The sequence below is a fragment of the Pristiophorus japonicus genome, chromosome 4 (genome assembly GCF_044704955.1).
Source record: "Pristiophorus japonicus isolate sPriJap1 chromosome 4, sPriJap1.hap1, whole genome shotgun sequence".
NCBI lineage: Eukaryota > Metazoa > Chordata > Chondrichthyes > Pristiophoridae > Pristiophorus > Pristiophorus japonicus.
Genome location: NC_091980.1, coordinates 87,134,350 through 87,151,015, shown reverse-complemented (window position 1 = coordinate 87,151,015; position 16,666 = coordinate 87,134,350). Strand labels below are relative to the sequence as shown.

Below are 16,666 nucleotides of genomic sequence, written 5' to 3'. Positions count from 1 at the left end.
TTAGTCAGGAACTTGGGCGGGGGCAAGGGAGTAGATCAGGAACTTGGGCAGGGGCGGCAAAATTTGTATCTATCCCGAGGCCTGTTTTTACACGTGGAGAGCTTTATGTAGCTTTTCCCGAATGCGAAGTTTTGTCTTTGGTGAAAGAATAACTAGAAATTCTGTATTTAAAGAAGTACTGTTGCAATAAAGATACTAATTTGACCACAAATGTTTTGCGAGTCTCTGCCATATTGTTGTCAATACCTGCAAGTTTATCCTTTTATTGGCTCTGGCTCTATCTCCATCCTGATTTTTCTTTTGTTATTTATGTTTGTGCAGAATAATTTATTATTTCTTTTAATATTCCTTGATTTAATTTTGTAGTTACTCTTTGCTTTCCTAATTGTTGTTTTGACTTCTTTCCCCACCTTTTCGAATTCCCTTTTGTCATCCTCTCTTTTGTTGTCTGTGTACTTAGTGTATGCCTTTTTCTTTAGTTTCAATGTTGCCCTTCTTTCTTCATCCAAGGTGCATTATTACTGGTTAGTTTGTTCTTTTTAGCAGGATATATTTCTCCTGGATTTTCTTGATCACTGTTTTAAATGTTTCCCACTGCTATTCTATTTCTTTTTTTGTCAGTAAAATTTTTCAGTTTATTTTCCCTCGTTTCATTCTCATTCTCTTAAATTCATCTTTTCTCCAGTTTGTTACTTTGGTCTTTGTCTTACTTATGACCTTCTTTATTTTTAACCGTATTATGTTGTGATTGCTATTGCCTAGATATTTCCCCTACGCTTACTTCTCTTATTGTTCTGGTTGATTTCCCATTACTAGATCCAGCAGAGCTCTCTCTCGGGCTTTTTACATACAGGGTAAAAAAGGAGTCGTGCACACATTGTAAAAATTCCATTCCCTGTACACATTTCGCTACCTCTTGTCAGTTTAATTGGGGGAAGTTAAAATCTCCCATGATTATTATTATATGTCCTTTACTCATTTCACATATTTGGTTACATATTTCTTCCACCACCTCCTTTGCACTCTTGGGTAGTCTGTAGTATACCCCTATTGGTGGAATCAATCCCTTATCTTTTTATTTCTGGATTCTCTTGCTAACATTCTATTCGTTATGTCCCTTTCTTCTACTTACGTTATGTTATCTCTAATTACTACAGCTAACCCACCCCATCTTCCTTCCCTATCCTTTCTGATTGTTATAATCTGCAATATTTAGTTGCCAGTCCTGTTCTTTATGTAGCCTTGTTTCAATTATTCCTATTGTTCCCCCATTTTATTTTGGATGCAGTATACGTTAATGTACAGGCAGTTTAATTTGTCTTTAATAGTTCCTTTTACTTTATTTTTAAGTTCTTTTATACTTCTGTTTTATAACTGTATTTGTTCACTGGCAGTTTATGCTACCCTTGTTCCTTACCTTGGTCTAACCTTTACTTTCATCTATTTTATCTTCAAACTTGCATCATTTTCCGTAGATCCATCTTACTAGTTTAAAGTCTTATCGACAGCCCCATTTATCCATTCTGCTAGGACAATGGTACTACTCTGTTTCAGGTTGGGCCCATCCCAGCGGTACAGCTCCCTCCTGTACCATTAGTGGTGCCAGTGTCCCATGAAATGGCACCCCTCCTTCCCACACTAGTTTTTCAACCACGCACTCACCTTCCTGATCTATGTCAATTATTACATGGCTCGGATAGGAATCCCGAGGTTACCACCCTTGAGGTTCTGATTTTTAATTTCTTTTTTAAGGATCTCCTCACTCCCTTTTCTTCCCCAGGTCATTGATCCCAACATGGACCACGACAACTGGGTCGTCCGCCTTCCTTTCCAGTTGCTCCGAGATATCTTTTACCTTTGCTCCAAGTAGGCAAAATGCCTTTCTGGACTCTCGGTTGCGACTGCATTTATATTTATTTTAAACCATTTTTTACTGAGCAAGCTAAGTATTGGTATTGCCAGGAAAAACAACATTTTGCGCCAACTCATCACATCTAAGGTTAGATATGCTGTGGAAAAGTGATAATGTTATCTATTCTCCTCCCTCACTGCTGTACATAACATAATAAAATGCTATAATGTCAATATCTTCACTGCATCACATTCTACACCATTATGATCATTTATTTTAGTTCCCTTTTCTTCCTTATTGCTAACTGCCTCATTTTAGAGCAGTTCTGTGCTGTGCATTTAAGTTTACTGAGGAATGGATTAAGAAACCAAGACATGTTTTACTTGGCAATTGGGAAGAAAAATAATCATCGCAATTGTCCGAACCAGGTTTCTATACTGATTTTGTAGGTTGGGAAAAAGTGCTGATTCCAGTACCTGCTTTTCACCTCAAGATCTTCCACAGATACTTTAAGGATTTTCTGTTAAGTGCTCGCAGGTAAATTGAATTCTGGCAGTTTCAGGTGATGCATCAATGGGTTTGATTCCATAATGTATTTGAATTTTGTTATAATTTTGCAATGTGTAGGACTTGCCAATTATGTTATATTTTTGGCATGGGTGGTTATTTCAAAATTCAGGATAGGAAGTTTAATTATCAGGGGAACAAGAAAAAGGAGCAACATACATTGTTGACTGTCATAATTTGCAAGACAGTTTAATATTGATAACTGCATGATTACTCCAAATAAATCTCAGTTGTGTACAGAAAAGTATTTTTTTAATGAACTACTACTCTATTAATGCTTCGGGTATCCAATTCTTTTATAGCCCAATGTCAGCGGAATGGATCCTCCATTTGGGGATGCCTTTCGTAACTGCACATTTCCAGACCAGGCCTTAACCAGTACAGATTTGTTGGGGAATAATTCAGATCCTGATTTCATGTACGAATTGGTAAGATTTGTATTGTATAAGTAAATCAACAACTTGCTGTTTACTCTGAATGTTTCACTTGCTACCTCCTGCTTTTACTTTTTGTAGTTAGCCAATATTTTTTTTGCCAATTGTGTCTCTCCTATTGTCCTGAAGGCACTAGCTCTTGATGGAGTATAATTCCATGGATGACAGCCATTCTCTAGTACCTTGCGTAACTGGCCATTCTTCATATTTAGTTCGAGACGAGAAGTGTTTGCCGGCTATTCAGCCTTGGGAGCGAGATCACAGTAAAGCCTGATTCTGTCTGTTTTAAAGTCCGTATACCAGCATTTTCTAGTAGCGTTGATTGAAGAGCAATTGAGAGTGGGAAACCTTGGCTAACTTTTTGTTTGCCTCTCTGATTCTGGGATACAGCTAAGGTAGTGGCCCAGCTAAGATCAGCCAATTTACTACAGACTATAAATTAAATCTGCATTTTTTTTTGTCTATGGCTAGGATTTCTTTACCCATTGGGACCAGTAACCTAGTTGTGGCTCTGTTCGTTCACAATTTAAGAATGTTGAATGCAGTTGGATCAACTGTATCCATATCCTCCAATTGTAATTCAATAATAATCTGATTAAGAACATAAATAGCAGGAGTATGCCATTCGGCCACTCGAGCCTGCTCTGCCATTGACTGATCTGATCTTGGGCTCAGCTCCACTTCCCTGACTGCTCCTCATGACCCTTCACTCCCTTATCTTTCAAAAAACTGTCTCTCTCCGCCTTAAATATATTCAATGACCCAGCTGCTACAGCTCTCTGGGGCAGAGAATTTCACAGATTTACAACCCTCTGAGAGAAGAAATTCCTCCTCAACGGAGTTCTAAATGGGCGACCCATTATTTTTAAACTATGCTCCCGAGTTCTAGATTCCCCCACAAATGGAAACCTCCTCTCTGCATCTACCTTGTCAAGCCCCTAGTATCTTCTGTGTTTGAATAAGATCACCTCTCATTCTTCTAAGCTCCAATGAGCATAGGCCCAACCTGCTTAACCTTTCTTCATAAGACAACACCTTCATCTCAGGAATCAACCTTGTGAATCTTCTCTGAACTGCCTCCAATGCAAGTATATCCCCCTTTAAATAAGGAGACCAAAACTGTACGCAGTACTCTAGATGTGGTCTCCCAATGCTGTACAGTTGTAGCAAGACTTCCCTGCTTTTATACTCCATCCCCCTTGCAATAAAGGCCAACATTCCAATTTCCTTCCTGATTGCTTGCTGTACCTGCGTACTAACTTTTTGTGTTTCATGCACAAGGATCCCCAGGTCTCTCTGTACTGCAGCATTTTGTAATCTCCATTTAAATAATTTGCTTTTTTATTTTTCTGTTTTTCCTGCCAAAGTGGATAACCTCACACTTTCCCACATGATACTCCATTTGCCAAATGTTTTTCCACTCACTTAGCCTGTCTATATCCCTTTGCAGATTCTTTGTGTCCTCCTCACAACTTGTTTTTCCACCCATCTTTGAATCATCAGCAAACTTTGCTGCATTATACTCGGTCCATTCGTCCAAGTCATTAATATAGATTATAAATAGTTGAGGCCCCAGCACCGATCCCTGTGGCTGCCAACTGGAAACTGACCCATTTATCCCAACTCTTTGTTTTCTGTTAGTTAGCCAATCCTCTATCCCTGCTAATATATTGCACCCAATCCCGTGAGCTCTTATCTTGTGCAGTAACCTTTTATGTGGCACCTTATCGAATGCCTTCTGGAAATCCAAATCCACCTCATCCACTGGTTCCCCCTTATCCACCCTGCTCGTTATATCCTCAAAGAACTCCAGCAAATTTGTCAAACATGATTTCCCTTTCATAAAACCATGCTGACTCTGCTTGACTGCATTATGATTTTCCAAATGTTCTGATACTGCTTCTTTAATAATGGACTCCAGCATTTTCCCAACGACAGATGTTGGGCTAACTAGTCCGTAGTTTCTTGCTATCTGTCTCCCTCCTTTTTTAAATAGGGGCGTTACATTTTCACTTTTCCAATCTGCTGGGACCTCTCCAGACTACAGGGAATTTTGGTAGATTGCAACCAATGCATCCATTATATCTGCAGCCTCTTCTTTTAAGAGCCTAGGATGCAGGCCATCATGTACAGGGGACTTGTCCACCTTTAGTTCCATTATTTTGCTGAGTACTTTTTCTTTAGTGATTGTATTAAGTTCCCCCCCTCCCTTGATTATCTATTATTGGGATGTTTTTAGTGTCTTCTGCCGTGAAGACCGATACAAAATATTTGTTCAAAGTCTCTGCCATTTCCCTGTTCCCCATTATTAATTCCCCAGTCTCATCCTCTTGGGGGGCCAACGTTTACTTTAGCTCCCCTCTTCCTTTTTATGTACCAGTAGAAGCTCTTACTATTTGTTTTTATATTTCTTGCTAGTTTACTCTCATCATCCATCTTCTCTCTCTGTGTTTTAGTTGTCCTTTGCTGGTTTAAAAAAAAATTCCCAATCCTCTGGCCTCCCACTAATCTTGGCTACATTGTATGTCATTGTTTTCAATTAAATTATAAAACCTACTTCTGTCTAATGGGCAGGATGGTGAGACTTTTTTGTGATGAAATTAATTCTAGTTTTGTTTGTCCCAATCCATGTAATATTTTTAATAGAATGTTTTCATTTCTTTCAGGATAGAGAGATGACTTATACACACAGCTCTCGTGATGATTCTCTTACTTTGGGAGACTGTAAAGACATTGACATTTTAGAGCCTTTAAATGAACTACTAGATTCAGATCCTTCCTATACTTCAAACTGGGAGCAATGGGACACATGCTGGGAAGATTTGACAAAATACACCAAATTAACTAGCTATGATATTTGGGGAACTAAGGAAGTGGATTTCCTTGGGCTAGATGACTTTTCCAGTCCTTACCAAAATGAAGAGGTCATCAGCAGGACCCCAACTTTGGCCCAGCTAAACTGTGAAGATTCACAGCCTGTTTTAGATTCATTATATCATCCCGATCTACTAAAAAGTTTAAATCAGAATTCATTAACCTCTTCTCTGGCTGGTAAAAAACTTTCAGCAAACAGAGCAACACCTCCAGTGTCATCTGCCAGAAGTCCCTGTATAGATGCTTGCTTGCCTGAGACTACCCAAAAAGTAGCCAAATCTGTTTCTTCAAGTGCAACTGTGGACAATAGCAACAGACTTCAGCCCCTTAACACCAAAATAGGGTCTGTTCATGTGGACAACAAAGACTTTGTTAAAAAAGCTAAAGTCTGGATCAATCCAGCACCACTTGGTAAATCAACCTTGGGTGCAACCCAGGTGCACAGTGACTTACCAGATGATTCATGTTGTAGTGATATTGGAGCTGCAGTCAGGAAACTAGAGAAAACGAGTGCAGAAGGTCTGTACTCCAATAAAACGCCCACAGTATTCAAAGAAGCTAATGACCTGTATACTCCACCTGAAACAGTAGAAATGGTATCACCACCTGTCTCTGATCACACCCAGAAAAAGGAAGAGCACAATTATTCTTTGTTTGTTTCTGATGGTTTGAATGAACAGTCTCCTAGTATTGAGCAGGAGGCAGAAGATGACGATGATGAAGAGGATGATGAGGACCATGATGAAGGATTTGGCAGTGAGCATGAATACAGTGATAATGAGGAAGATGAAGATGATGACGAGGAGGAAGACAAAGACGATGATGTCAGTGACACCTTCTCTGAACCAGGTACTTGAGATTATTGTGGTAAAACTGGAATAGTAATAATGTTTAACCTATCACAAACTAAATTACATAGAATTTGCAGACCAGAAACAGGCCGTTCCGCCAAATTGGTCTATGCCAGTGTTTCTGCTCCACATGAGCCTCCTTCCACCCTGCTTCATCTAACTCTATCAGCATTCATGTACCTGTAGAAATATAGAGCTTTGGGTTCAGGTTGTTGTCAAATTATAGGCACTTAGAAATTTGCCTCGGGCAGTAGCGCAAAGCGGGCAGTATTGGATCGGCAGCCCATTATACACAGCACCTGATATTCGCTGCTAGTGACTGCGATGGAACTGAATGTCAGGCGCTGTGTATAACAGGCGGCCGATCTGATCCGATACTTCCCATTTTGTGTCACCACTCGAGATGAATTTTTCTAGACCAGGGTTTCCTCTTAGGATTTGGTATGGGACCCTGTTACAGAGCCTATTGCTTTTTTTAAATATAAATTAATGATTGGCAGGAGGTTATTTAAATAATTCCAAGCTGAAATGCAAAGCAAATAATGTGGAACAGTGCAGTCAGATTCAGAAAGATTTATATTTTGAAGGCAACAGGACCAATAGGTAGCATTTACAGTTCTATATAAGAAAGTGTAACATAAGTGATTTGGGAGCAAGTAACTAAAAGGGAGAATATATGTTAAATGGAATAGTTGTACAGTATTGATCAGAATAAAGTTCAAGGAGTTATACTGACTAAATCTAAGAAATGATTAGCACAGGTTTCTTTTTTTAAGTGCAAATGAAGTACCAAATTACATTGACAAAGGGATAGAGTACAAATAAAAGGAGGTTGGTTGTATTTTGGTATATCATAGAATGATACAGCACAGAAAGAGGCCATTTGGCCAATCGTGCCTATGCCAGCTCTTTGGCAGAGCTATCCAATTAATCCCACTCTCCTCTTTCCCCATAGCCCTGTAAATGTTTTCCCTTCAATTATTTATCCAATTCCCTTTTGAATGTTACTATTAAATTCAGGCAATGCATTCCATTTCTCCAACTCTGTATTCATTTATTTATTTATTTTTAAAACAATGAAAAAAGTTTCCTCATGTCGCTTCTGGCTCGTTTGTCACTCACCATAAATCTGTGTCCTGTGATCACCAAACCTTCTGCCAATAGAAGAAAGATAAACTGTTTCCATCAAAAGCACCTCTATCAAATCTCCTCTTAGCCTTCTCTGCTCTAAGGAGAACAACCCCAGCTTCTCCAGTCTGTCCACATAACTCTTAAGTCCGTCATCCCTGTTACCATTCCAGTAAATCTCCTCTTCACCCTCTCCTTCCTAAAGTGTGATACCCAGAATTGAACACGATACTCCATCTGAGGCCTAACCAGTCTTTTGTGAAGGTTTAGTATAACTTCTTTGCTTTTGTATTCTAGTCCTCTATTAAAACCAAGGATCCCATATGCTTTTTTAATCGCCTTCTCAACTTGTCCTGCCACCTTCAAAGACTTCTGTACAAATTCACCCAGGTCTCTCTCTTCCTGCATTCCCCTTTAACATTGTACCATTTAGTTTATATTGCCTCTCCTCAGTCTTCCTACCAAAATGTATCACTTCGCACTTCTCCTGGTGAAATTTAATTCCTCCTTTTGTCTGCCCATTGATACCTGATATTGATCAGACGCCATCTGGAGTACTGTGTGAAATTCTGACCACCTAATTATAGGAAGTATTTTATTGCTAGAGTGGGCACTGAGCTGACAAAGATGATTTCAGTTGTCAGGAATTTAAATTTATAAGTGTGACTGAAACAATTTCGGTTTTACATAGTACAGGTGCAGCGCCTAAAATTCGGGACTGAGGCCGTTCTGGATTGAGGGCTTTTCCGGACTTTCGATTTGCTTTCTGACATCATGGATCCGAAAATACCCGAGCCCAGGTTCGGATATTTCCGGACTTTGGAATATCAAAAAGGGAGGGGGAAATTCCCGCCAAGGAGGTTGTCGTCGGGTGGGCCAGCCCCACGGAGGAGCTGTTCGTGTCCGGTGGGGCTCCGCCGAGGAAGCCCCGAGGTAAGGGGAGTGGCGGCGAGGCCCGAGGTCGGACAGCAGCGTGGCCCCGAAGTCGTCTGGTCTAGATTCTGGAATATTTTACGGATTCCGGACGACCCTACCACCGATTGTCCCAGATTCTGGAACCTCGACGCTGCACCTGTATATCGATAAGAAAATGCTCTTGTCTGTGTTCCTCTACTGTAATGCATTGATGTGATTTTCTTATGGTGGTAGTTTCAGATTGTCAATACTGTAAACATTTGTTTTTGTATACAGGATATGAAAATGACACTGTAGAAGATGTGAAAGATGCAGTGACAGGTATTTCTAGAAAAAGGAGCAAAAGAAGATACTTCTGGGAGTACAGTGAACAGCTGATTCCACCACCTAAACAAGATCGCATGTTAAAGCCTTCTGAATGGGATAGAGATACTTTGCCCAGTAATATGTATCAGAAAAACGGTTTACACCATGGTAAGCTGAAGGAACTTAAGAGTGCTGTAAATGACTGGCTTTGCTTACTGAAACAATCCATGTCTGAAACCCAGTATCTGAACTCTGAAAAAATACAAGTACAATCTAGTCTGTTAAGCAGTTGGCTAATGTGTCTGAATGTTTTATCTACTTTTTTGCCAGATTGCACATTCTTCTTCAGTTGTTCATTATCCATGGACAATAGTATATTACATTGCCAGAACAGAGAAAAAGGGAGCACTGACCCCTTTAAATAGTTTAGCCTTTTAACAATTTTGCAAGAGTTGTATGATTCCTTTGCCTGCGTGCTATATAACTTATACTCCTTTCTGGATTCATTTTCTTCCATTGCTCACACTATTACCAATATTCTGCACAATGAATAGCTTGAGTTTTTTTTAGTTAACGTGGGATCCTTAATGAATTAGCTGAAAGCCACCTTGGAAAGCTTCCAAAAGTTTTCTCTCCCTTTTTTGCTTCTGTTGCCCGACTTCCTCCTCACCCCATCATTATCATCACCAACACCACCACCATCAAATTCAATGTTGGATCTCCAATTGAAGTGCAATTGTTTTCTGTGTTAAAGCGCTATTGGTCAATAATATCATTTTCTGATGGAGAGCAGTGTCCGGTTTCAAATTTTGTAACTCCTGTTGGGTGTTTCCAAAAGAAATGGCCAGAAGTATGCTCCTTCAGAGTGTTTTCATTGTCTTGCCTTACATAGCTTCAAACGCCTACACGCAGTTGTCATTGACCTTGCCTTGAAAGCCAAAAATTTTGTAACCAAAGGATTATCTTCAACCTTGGAATTTTGCCATTTGCACTTTTCCATGTGAGTGAACCTTGGAGTTATGTTGAGCCAAATCTTTATTTAAAAAAAAAAATCTCAGGAGCTCCATAAGAGAGGGCCTCAGGCATGGAAGGATACCTTTAGAGTATCCTTGAAACTTCGAGCACCAACTGAGGTAGTTGCATATCACATCGTGTGGCTGCTAAAATTATCCTTGACCTGACTAATCTTATCTGGTTTATATCCCAGGATTTCATGGCAATAGGCTGTTTTAACAGTACCTGGTACTGGGATACAATTTCCCAACACAGGCCTGACTTCATTATAAGGTAGAATTGCTATCAGAAGAGTGTTTAATGGCACACCACCACTTGATGTCATGATCTCAAAAGAGAGGCTAGCTTCTAAAGTGGTTTCCATCTCTCCTGGATTCAAAATGAGGGTTCTTTTCAAGTCAAAGTGGCTTGTTTACATCTGGGTTCAAAAGGCCAGGCATGAAGCCTGTTCGAATGTTTTACGGTGATTAAAAAGTCAATCTATCCTAGTATTCCTTTCTTTTAACATTTTTAGTGATAGAGCAAATATGGGAGAAAGGGAAATCTTAATCTTGTCTCTACATCAACAACAGACAGTTTGGAAACACACGGGCAGAGAATGGAAACATCCAGGTCCAGAAAAAGGCTCATACCCGATGATAGCCCAGTTGCCAAGACACCACATACAGTAGAAGATAAAGATTTGGGAGTTATCACACTGCTTGCCCAACATCTTTATACATTTACTGTATAACAAACAATGCTTGTAGAACAAGGGAAAAGGCTGAAAAGATTAGAACTAAAAATGCAGCCTTAGCTAAAATTGCAACCTACCTATGTATTACATAAGCACATAGAAACACAGAAATTAGGTGCAGGAGTAGGCCATTCGGCTCTTCGAGCCTGCACCGCCATTTAATGAGTTCATGGCTGAACATGCAACTTCAGTACCCCATTCCTGCTTTCTCGCCATACCCCTTGATTCCCCCTAGTAGTAAGGACTACATTTAACTCCTTTTGAATATATTTAGTGAATTGGCCTCAACAACTTTCTATGGTAGAGAATTCCACGGGTTCACCGCTCTCTAGGTGAAGAAGACCAAGGTTATATTATAGTATAAGAATAGAACCTGTTCCCCCATTTAAGGCAGAGCTTCTCAAGGTCCGGAGCCATGCAGCCGTGCGGATGGGCTGGAGCTGATCACTCCGGGACCTGTATTCTCTTGGGTCAGACTGCTCTCGAGGTAGATGGAGCCTGAGAACCAGGTTGTGTTATTTGCATATCATTTCATGTAAATCAGTCAGTGTAATAAAACATGTTTTTATAAAAACCAGTTGCACGTGAATCATAAGGGAGTTATTGTTGCCGGACTAACAACCCTTTGTTGCAATGGTAATCACTGAAGAAATCAGTTAACAGAGCCTGCAAAGGGGCTCTCTGTCACCAATTGTGATGCACTAACAGTGATTGTCCAACATTCTTTTTCCAACACTGGATGGAATACCACTGGGGGATTGTTCCAACAAGGATGGCTGTCATGTCAGATTTGTGGCTGAAGGAGATTATCTAAGAAGGTTATACTCTTATTTTTGAGAGTTTCATTTCAATGGGATAATTTTCTTTCAGTACTCAGCATTCCTGAGAAGTTTTGAATTTAATAGCAGGAAATCTGCTTCTATCTGAAACCATGGGGAAGTTTCTTCATGCTCGGCTGTTATTTTTGTTGTCTCCAAAAGAACATATGGATCGACCCATATTAGAGCTATATTGCTTGAACAGATAAAACCAGAAGTTGTTCATGATAGCAATATGTTGCTGAATTCTCTGGTTGTACATCTGGAAGACTGGCCACAGATGTCAAATATTTGAACAACCTGCATTTATATAGCACCTTCAATGTGGGGAAAATATATCCCAAAGTGCTTCACACAGGCATAGGGAAAAAATGGATGCTAAGCCAAAGAAGGAGATACTAGGAGGTGTGACCAAAAGCTTGGTTGAAAAGGTAGATTTTAAAGAGGGTCCTTTTTGAGGAGAGGGAGGTGAAGGAGTAGTTTAGGGAGGAAATTCTAGATTGTGGAAGCAAGACGGCTGAAGGCATATAATACCTTCTCATGAAGAATATTCGTGGCACCACACAGAAGAGAGAAATGCAGAACCATTTGCATTAGCATTTAGAGGATTCACAAAGCACTTACAAATAGTGGAAAACTTCTTTCAATTGTAGCATTCTTCTATCTACCCTGAGTTTTGATTACTTAATCTCTGTTTTGGAACTCCAAATATTTTTTTCCATTAATTCTGAGCCTACTAAAGAAATGAAAACTTCAAGAACTCCCTTTTACAAGGGTTTAGTTTTGGATATCACTAGGCAGATTATCCTTAGTACTCATTTGTTTCAAGATCTTGTAGCTAGAATTTTTCATTAACGGATTGTAGAATTCCAGCAGGAAACTATTAATGGCCCTGGAATTGCTCTTCGTGTTCAGCTATGATGCCCTTCATGGTCATAAAGTCTGATAACACTTAGTGTAGACTCAAAGAATGATCACTTGAGCAAGATAATGCAAGGTTGATGGTACTAATGAAATGGTAACCCAGTGAGGGTCATCACCTTTAGGAGAGCGAGGAAAGAAAAACTTGTTAATGCTGATTTACTGGAACTAGCCTGATACAGTTCAGGCATCTCTAATATCTCTGCTTGTGTTAATAGCTTGATGACAGTTTTCATAAGCAGATCTAGTCTCTCAAGTGAAACCTGCATCTTTATTCAGTGCTGCACTGAGTCCAGCATCTGATTGTAATACATTGCTTACTGAAGAATATGAAGCATGCTAACTACAACTTTTGTCAATTTGCATGATGGAAAATGGCACACACTTTTATTCATGATAAATTATGGTTTAGATTTAATTTATTCATAAAGTAAAATATAGAAAAGGTACTATATAGAGAACAATCATCAATGTTGTCATTTTAGGACTGGCTTACTGCCACTTTTCAAAAAAAAATTCATACAAGATATCCAGGTCCAAGAGGATGAATTTATATTTTGTTACATAGCCATATAAATTGCCACACAAATCATCTTTCAGGGGTCTCTTATTAAAGTTCTTCCTCTGAATTGACGAGAGTTGCAACATTACCAAACTGAATGTGAGCAGATAGCTGCTGTGACAGTTTAAAAAAAATCTATTTCTGTATTTCTTGTTGCTGCCAACAACAACTTGTATTTATATAGTGCCTTTAATGTAGTAAAACATCCCAAAGCGCTTCACAGGAGTGTTATCAAACAAAACTTGACACCATGCCACATAAGGAGCCACTGAGGCAAAAGGAGGTAGGTTTTAAGGAGTGTCTTAGAGGAGTAAGAGAGGTTTAGGGAAGGAAATCCAGAACTTAAGGCACGGCCGCCAGTGGTGAAGCGATTTAAAATCTGAGATGCTCAAGATACAAGACTTGGAGGAGCACAAATATCTCCTGAGGGTTATAGGGCTAGAGGAAATTAGAGATAGGGAGGGGCGAGGTCATGGAGCGATTTGAAAACCAGGATAGAATTTTAAGATTGAGGCGTTGCTTAACCAGGAGCCAATGTAGATGAGCGAGCACAGGGGTGATGGGTGAATCACAGAAACCCACAGCACAGGAGGAGGCCATTTTGAAAGACCAGTTAGCATTTTGAAAGACCAGTTTTGCTGAGTCCCAACACCCCCCCACCCCCCCCCCCAGCTTTTGGATAAGATGTTAAGCCTCTCGGGTGGACATAAACGATCCCATGGCGATTTTGAAGAAGAGCAGAGGACGTTCTCCCCAGTGCCTAGGACCTTAATCAACATCACAAACAGTTTATGTGGTCATTATCACATTGCTATTCATGGGAGCTTGCTGTGTGCAAATTGGCTGCCGTGTTTCCCACATTACAATAGTGACTGAAGAAATGTTTCCTCATCTCCCCTCTGGTGGTTGTGAAAGGTGCTATATAAATGCAAGTCTTTTTGTCTGTAACCCCGGTAAGTTCCTCATGCTCAAGAACCTGTCCAATTCCCCTTTAAAATTATTTATAGAATCAGCTTCCACCATCTTTTCAGGTAGTGTTCCAGATTCCATCAACTTTCCGACTGAGAAAATCCCTTCTCATCTCCCTTCTAGATCTTTTTCCCATAATTTTGAATCTATTATCTCTAGTTAGTGACCCACTGCCAGAGGGAATAGTTTTCTCTCTCTCGACTCTATCCAGAACCAGGGGTCACAGTCTAAGGATAAGGGGTAAGCCATTTAGGACTGAGATGAGGAGAAACTTCTTCACCCAGAGAGTGGTGAACCTGTGGAATTCTTTACCACAGAAAGTTGTTGAGGCCAATTCACTAAATATATTCAAAAAGGAGTTAGATTTAGTCCTTACTACTAGGGGGATCAAGGGGTATGGCGAGAAAGCAGGAATGGGGTACTGAAGTTGCATGTTCAGCCATGAACTCATTGAATGGCAGTGCAGCCTCGAAGGGCCGAATGGCCTACTCCTGCACCTATTTTCTATGTTTCTATCATCTTGAAAACCTCTATTAGGTCAACTCTTAACCTTCCCTGTTCCAAGAAGTGAATGGGCAGTAAGATGGCAGATGGAGTATAATGTGGCGAAATATGAGGTTATTCACTTTGGTAGGAAGAATAGAACGGAACTTGGAGCGAGTTTGGACACAGGCAGCGGAGTTGTGGATGACCTCCAATTTACGGAGGGTAGAAAATGGGAGCCCAACCAGAAGTGCATTGGAATGGTCAAGTAAGAGGTAACAAAAGCGTGGATGAGGGTTTCAGCAGCAGATGAGCTGAGACGGACTGCAGTCGGGCGATGTACAGAGGTGGAAATAGGCGGTCTTGGTGATAGCGCAGATATGTGGTCGGAATTTCTTCTTGTGGGTCAAATATGACACCCAAGGTTGCAAACAATTTGGTTCAGCCTCAGATAGTTGCCAGGGAGAGGGATATGGAGTCGGTGGCTAAGGAATGAAGTTCATGGCAGGGAACAAAGACAATGGTTTTGGTCTTCCCAATATTTAGTTGGAGGAAATTTCTTCTCATCTAGTACTGGATGTCAAACAAAGCAGTGTGATGAATTAGAGACAGTGGAGAGGCTGAGCGTGGTAATGGTGAGGTAGAACTGGGTGTCGCAGGGTACTTGAAGAAACTGACGCTGTGTTTTTGGATTATGTCGCCGAGGGGCAGCATGTAGATGAGAAATAGGGGGCAAAGGATAGAGCCCTGTGGTACACTAGAGGTAATGGTACGGAGTGGGAAAAGAAGCCATTGCAGGTGATGCTCTGGCTATAACTAGATAGATAAGAATGGAACCAGGCGAGTGCAGTCCCACCCATCTGGATGACTGTGGAGAGTCATTAGACGATGATGCTGTGATCAACAGTGTCAAAGACAGCCGACGGGTCAAGAAGGACGAGGAGGGATACCATTGTTACAGACACATAGGATGTCATTTGTGACTTTGATGAGAGCTGTTTCGATACTGTGGCAGGGGCGGAAACCTGATTTGAAGGAATTCAAACCTGGAGTTCCGGGAAAGATGGGCATGGATTTGGGAGGCGACAGCACATTTAAGGACTTGAGAGGAAAGGGAGGCTGGAGATGAGGCAGTAGGTTAAGGATGGAGGGGTCAATGGTTGTCTTTTTTTTTGATGAGTGGAGTGATGACAGCAGATTTGAAGGAGGGGGAACAGTACCCGAGGACTACTGTTAACATCAGCTAACAGGAAAGGAAGTTGGGTTGTCAGCATTTCAGTGGGAATAGGGTTGAGGGAGCGTAAGAACATAAGAAATAGGAGCAGGTGGAGGCCATTTGGCCCCTCCAGCCTGCTTCCCCATCCTCGACTTCACTTGCCTGCATTATCCCCATATCCCTTGATTCCTTTAATATCCAAAAATCTGTCGATCTCTTGAAAATGCTCAATGATTGAGCTTCCACAGCCCTCTGGAATAGAGAATTCCAACAATTCACAACCCTATGAGTGAAGAAATTGCTCCTCGTCTCAGTCCTAAATGGCCGACCCCTTATTCATAGACTCTGACCCCTGGTTCTAAACTCCCCAGCTAGGGAAACATTCTCCCTGCATCTACCCTATTAAGCCCTGTAAGAATTTTGTATGTTTCAATGCGATCACCCCTCATTCTTTTCAACCCTAGAGAATATAGGCATAGTCTACACAATCTCTCCTCATAGGACAATCCCCCCATCCCTGGAATCAGTCTGGTGAACCTTCGTTGCACACTTTCTATGACAAGTATATCCTTCCTTGGGTAAGACCACCAGAATTGTACACAATACTCCAGGTGTGGTCTCATCAGGACCCTACATAATTGCAGTAAGACGTCTTTACTTTTGTACACAAATCCACGTAATAAATGCCAACATGCCATTTGCTCTCTCAATTGTTTGTTGTACCTGCATGGGTCTCCTGGACAAGATAAGCTCACAGAGGGCGTGAGGGGAGATGGGAAATAAGCGAAAGATAGGCCTTCAGCACCAGGACAGAGGGGAATCTTAGAGGAAGTTTGGCCCGGTGGGCTCGGGGAAGAAAGAGAAGCGCAGAAGCAGATGAACGGATCTTAGTGACAGATGTCTATGAGCTCCTCGCACTTATTGTTGTAGGTGAGGGGGTAGGGGAAGAGGGGTTGAAGATGGCTTGCAGTAGAGAAATGAAGCTGGGGTTATCTTTGCATTCCAGGATGATCCTGGAAT

General features: G+C 40.9%; 1 protein-coding gene across 7 annotated transcripts in view; it reads left to right on the top strand.

The window, feature by feature from the left end:
- Positions 1 to 16,666, top strand: part of crebrf (creb3 regulatory factor) — a 79,612-nt gene that overhangs the window by 28,587 nt on the left and 34,359 nt on the right. For 6 of the 7 annotated variants that reach the window (XR_011593020.1, XM_070878408.1, XM_070878406.1 and 3 more), the window contains exons 3-5: positions 2,722 to 2,847; positions 5,520 to 6,576; positions 8,898 to 9,095. Coding sequence is in view for 6 of the 7 variants with exons in the window: in XM_070878408.1 (XP_070734509.1) it covers positions 2,722 to 2,847; positions 5,520 to 6,576; positions 8,898 to 9,095 (1,381 nt within the window). In the remaining variant the exon portion in view is untranslated. Of the gene's footprint in view, positions 1 to 2,721; positions 2,848 to 5,519; positions 6,577 to 8,897; positions 11,255 to 16,666 lie in introns of those variants that run through there. The other variant, XM_070878410.1, reaches the window with a different exon arrangement.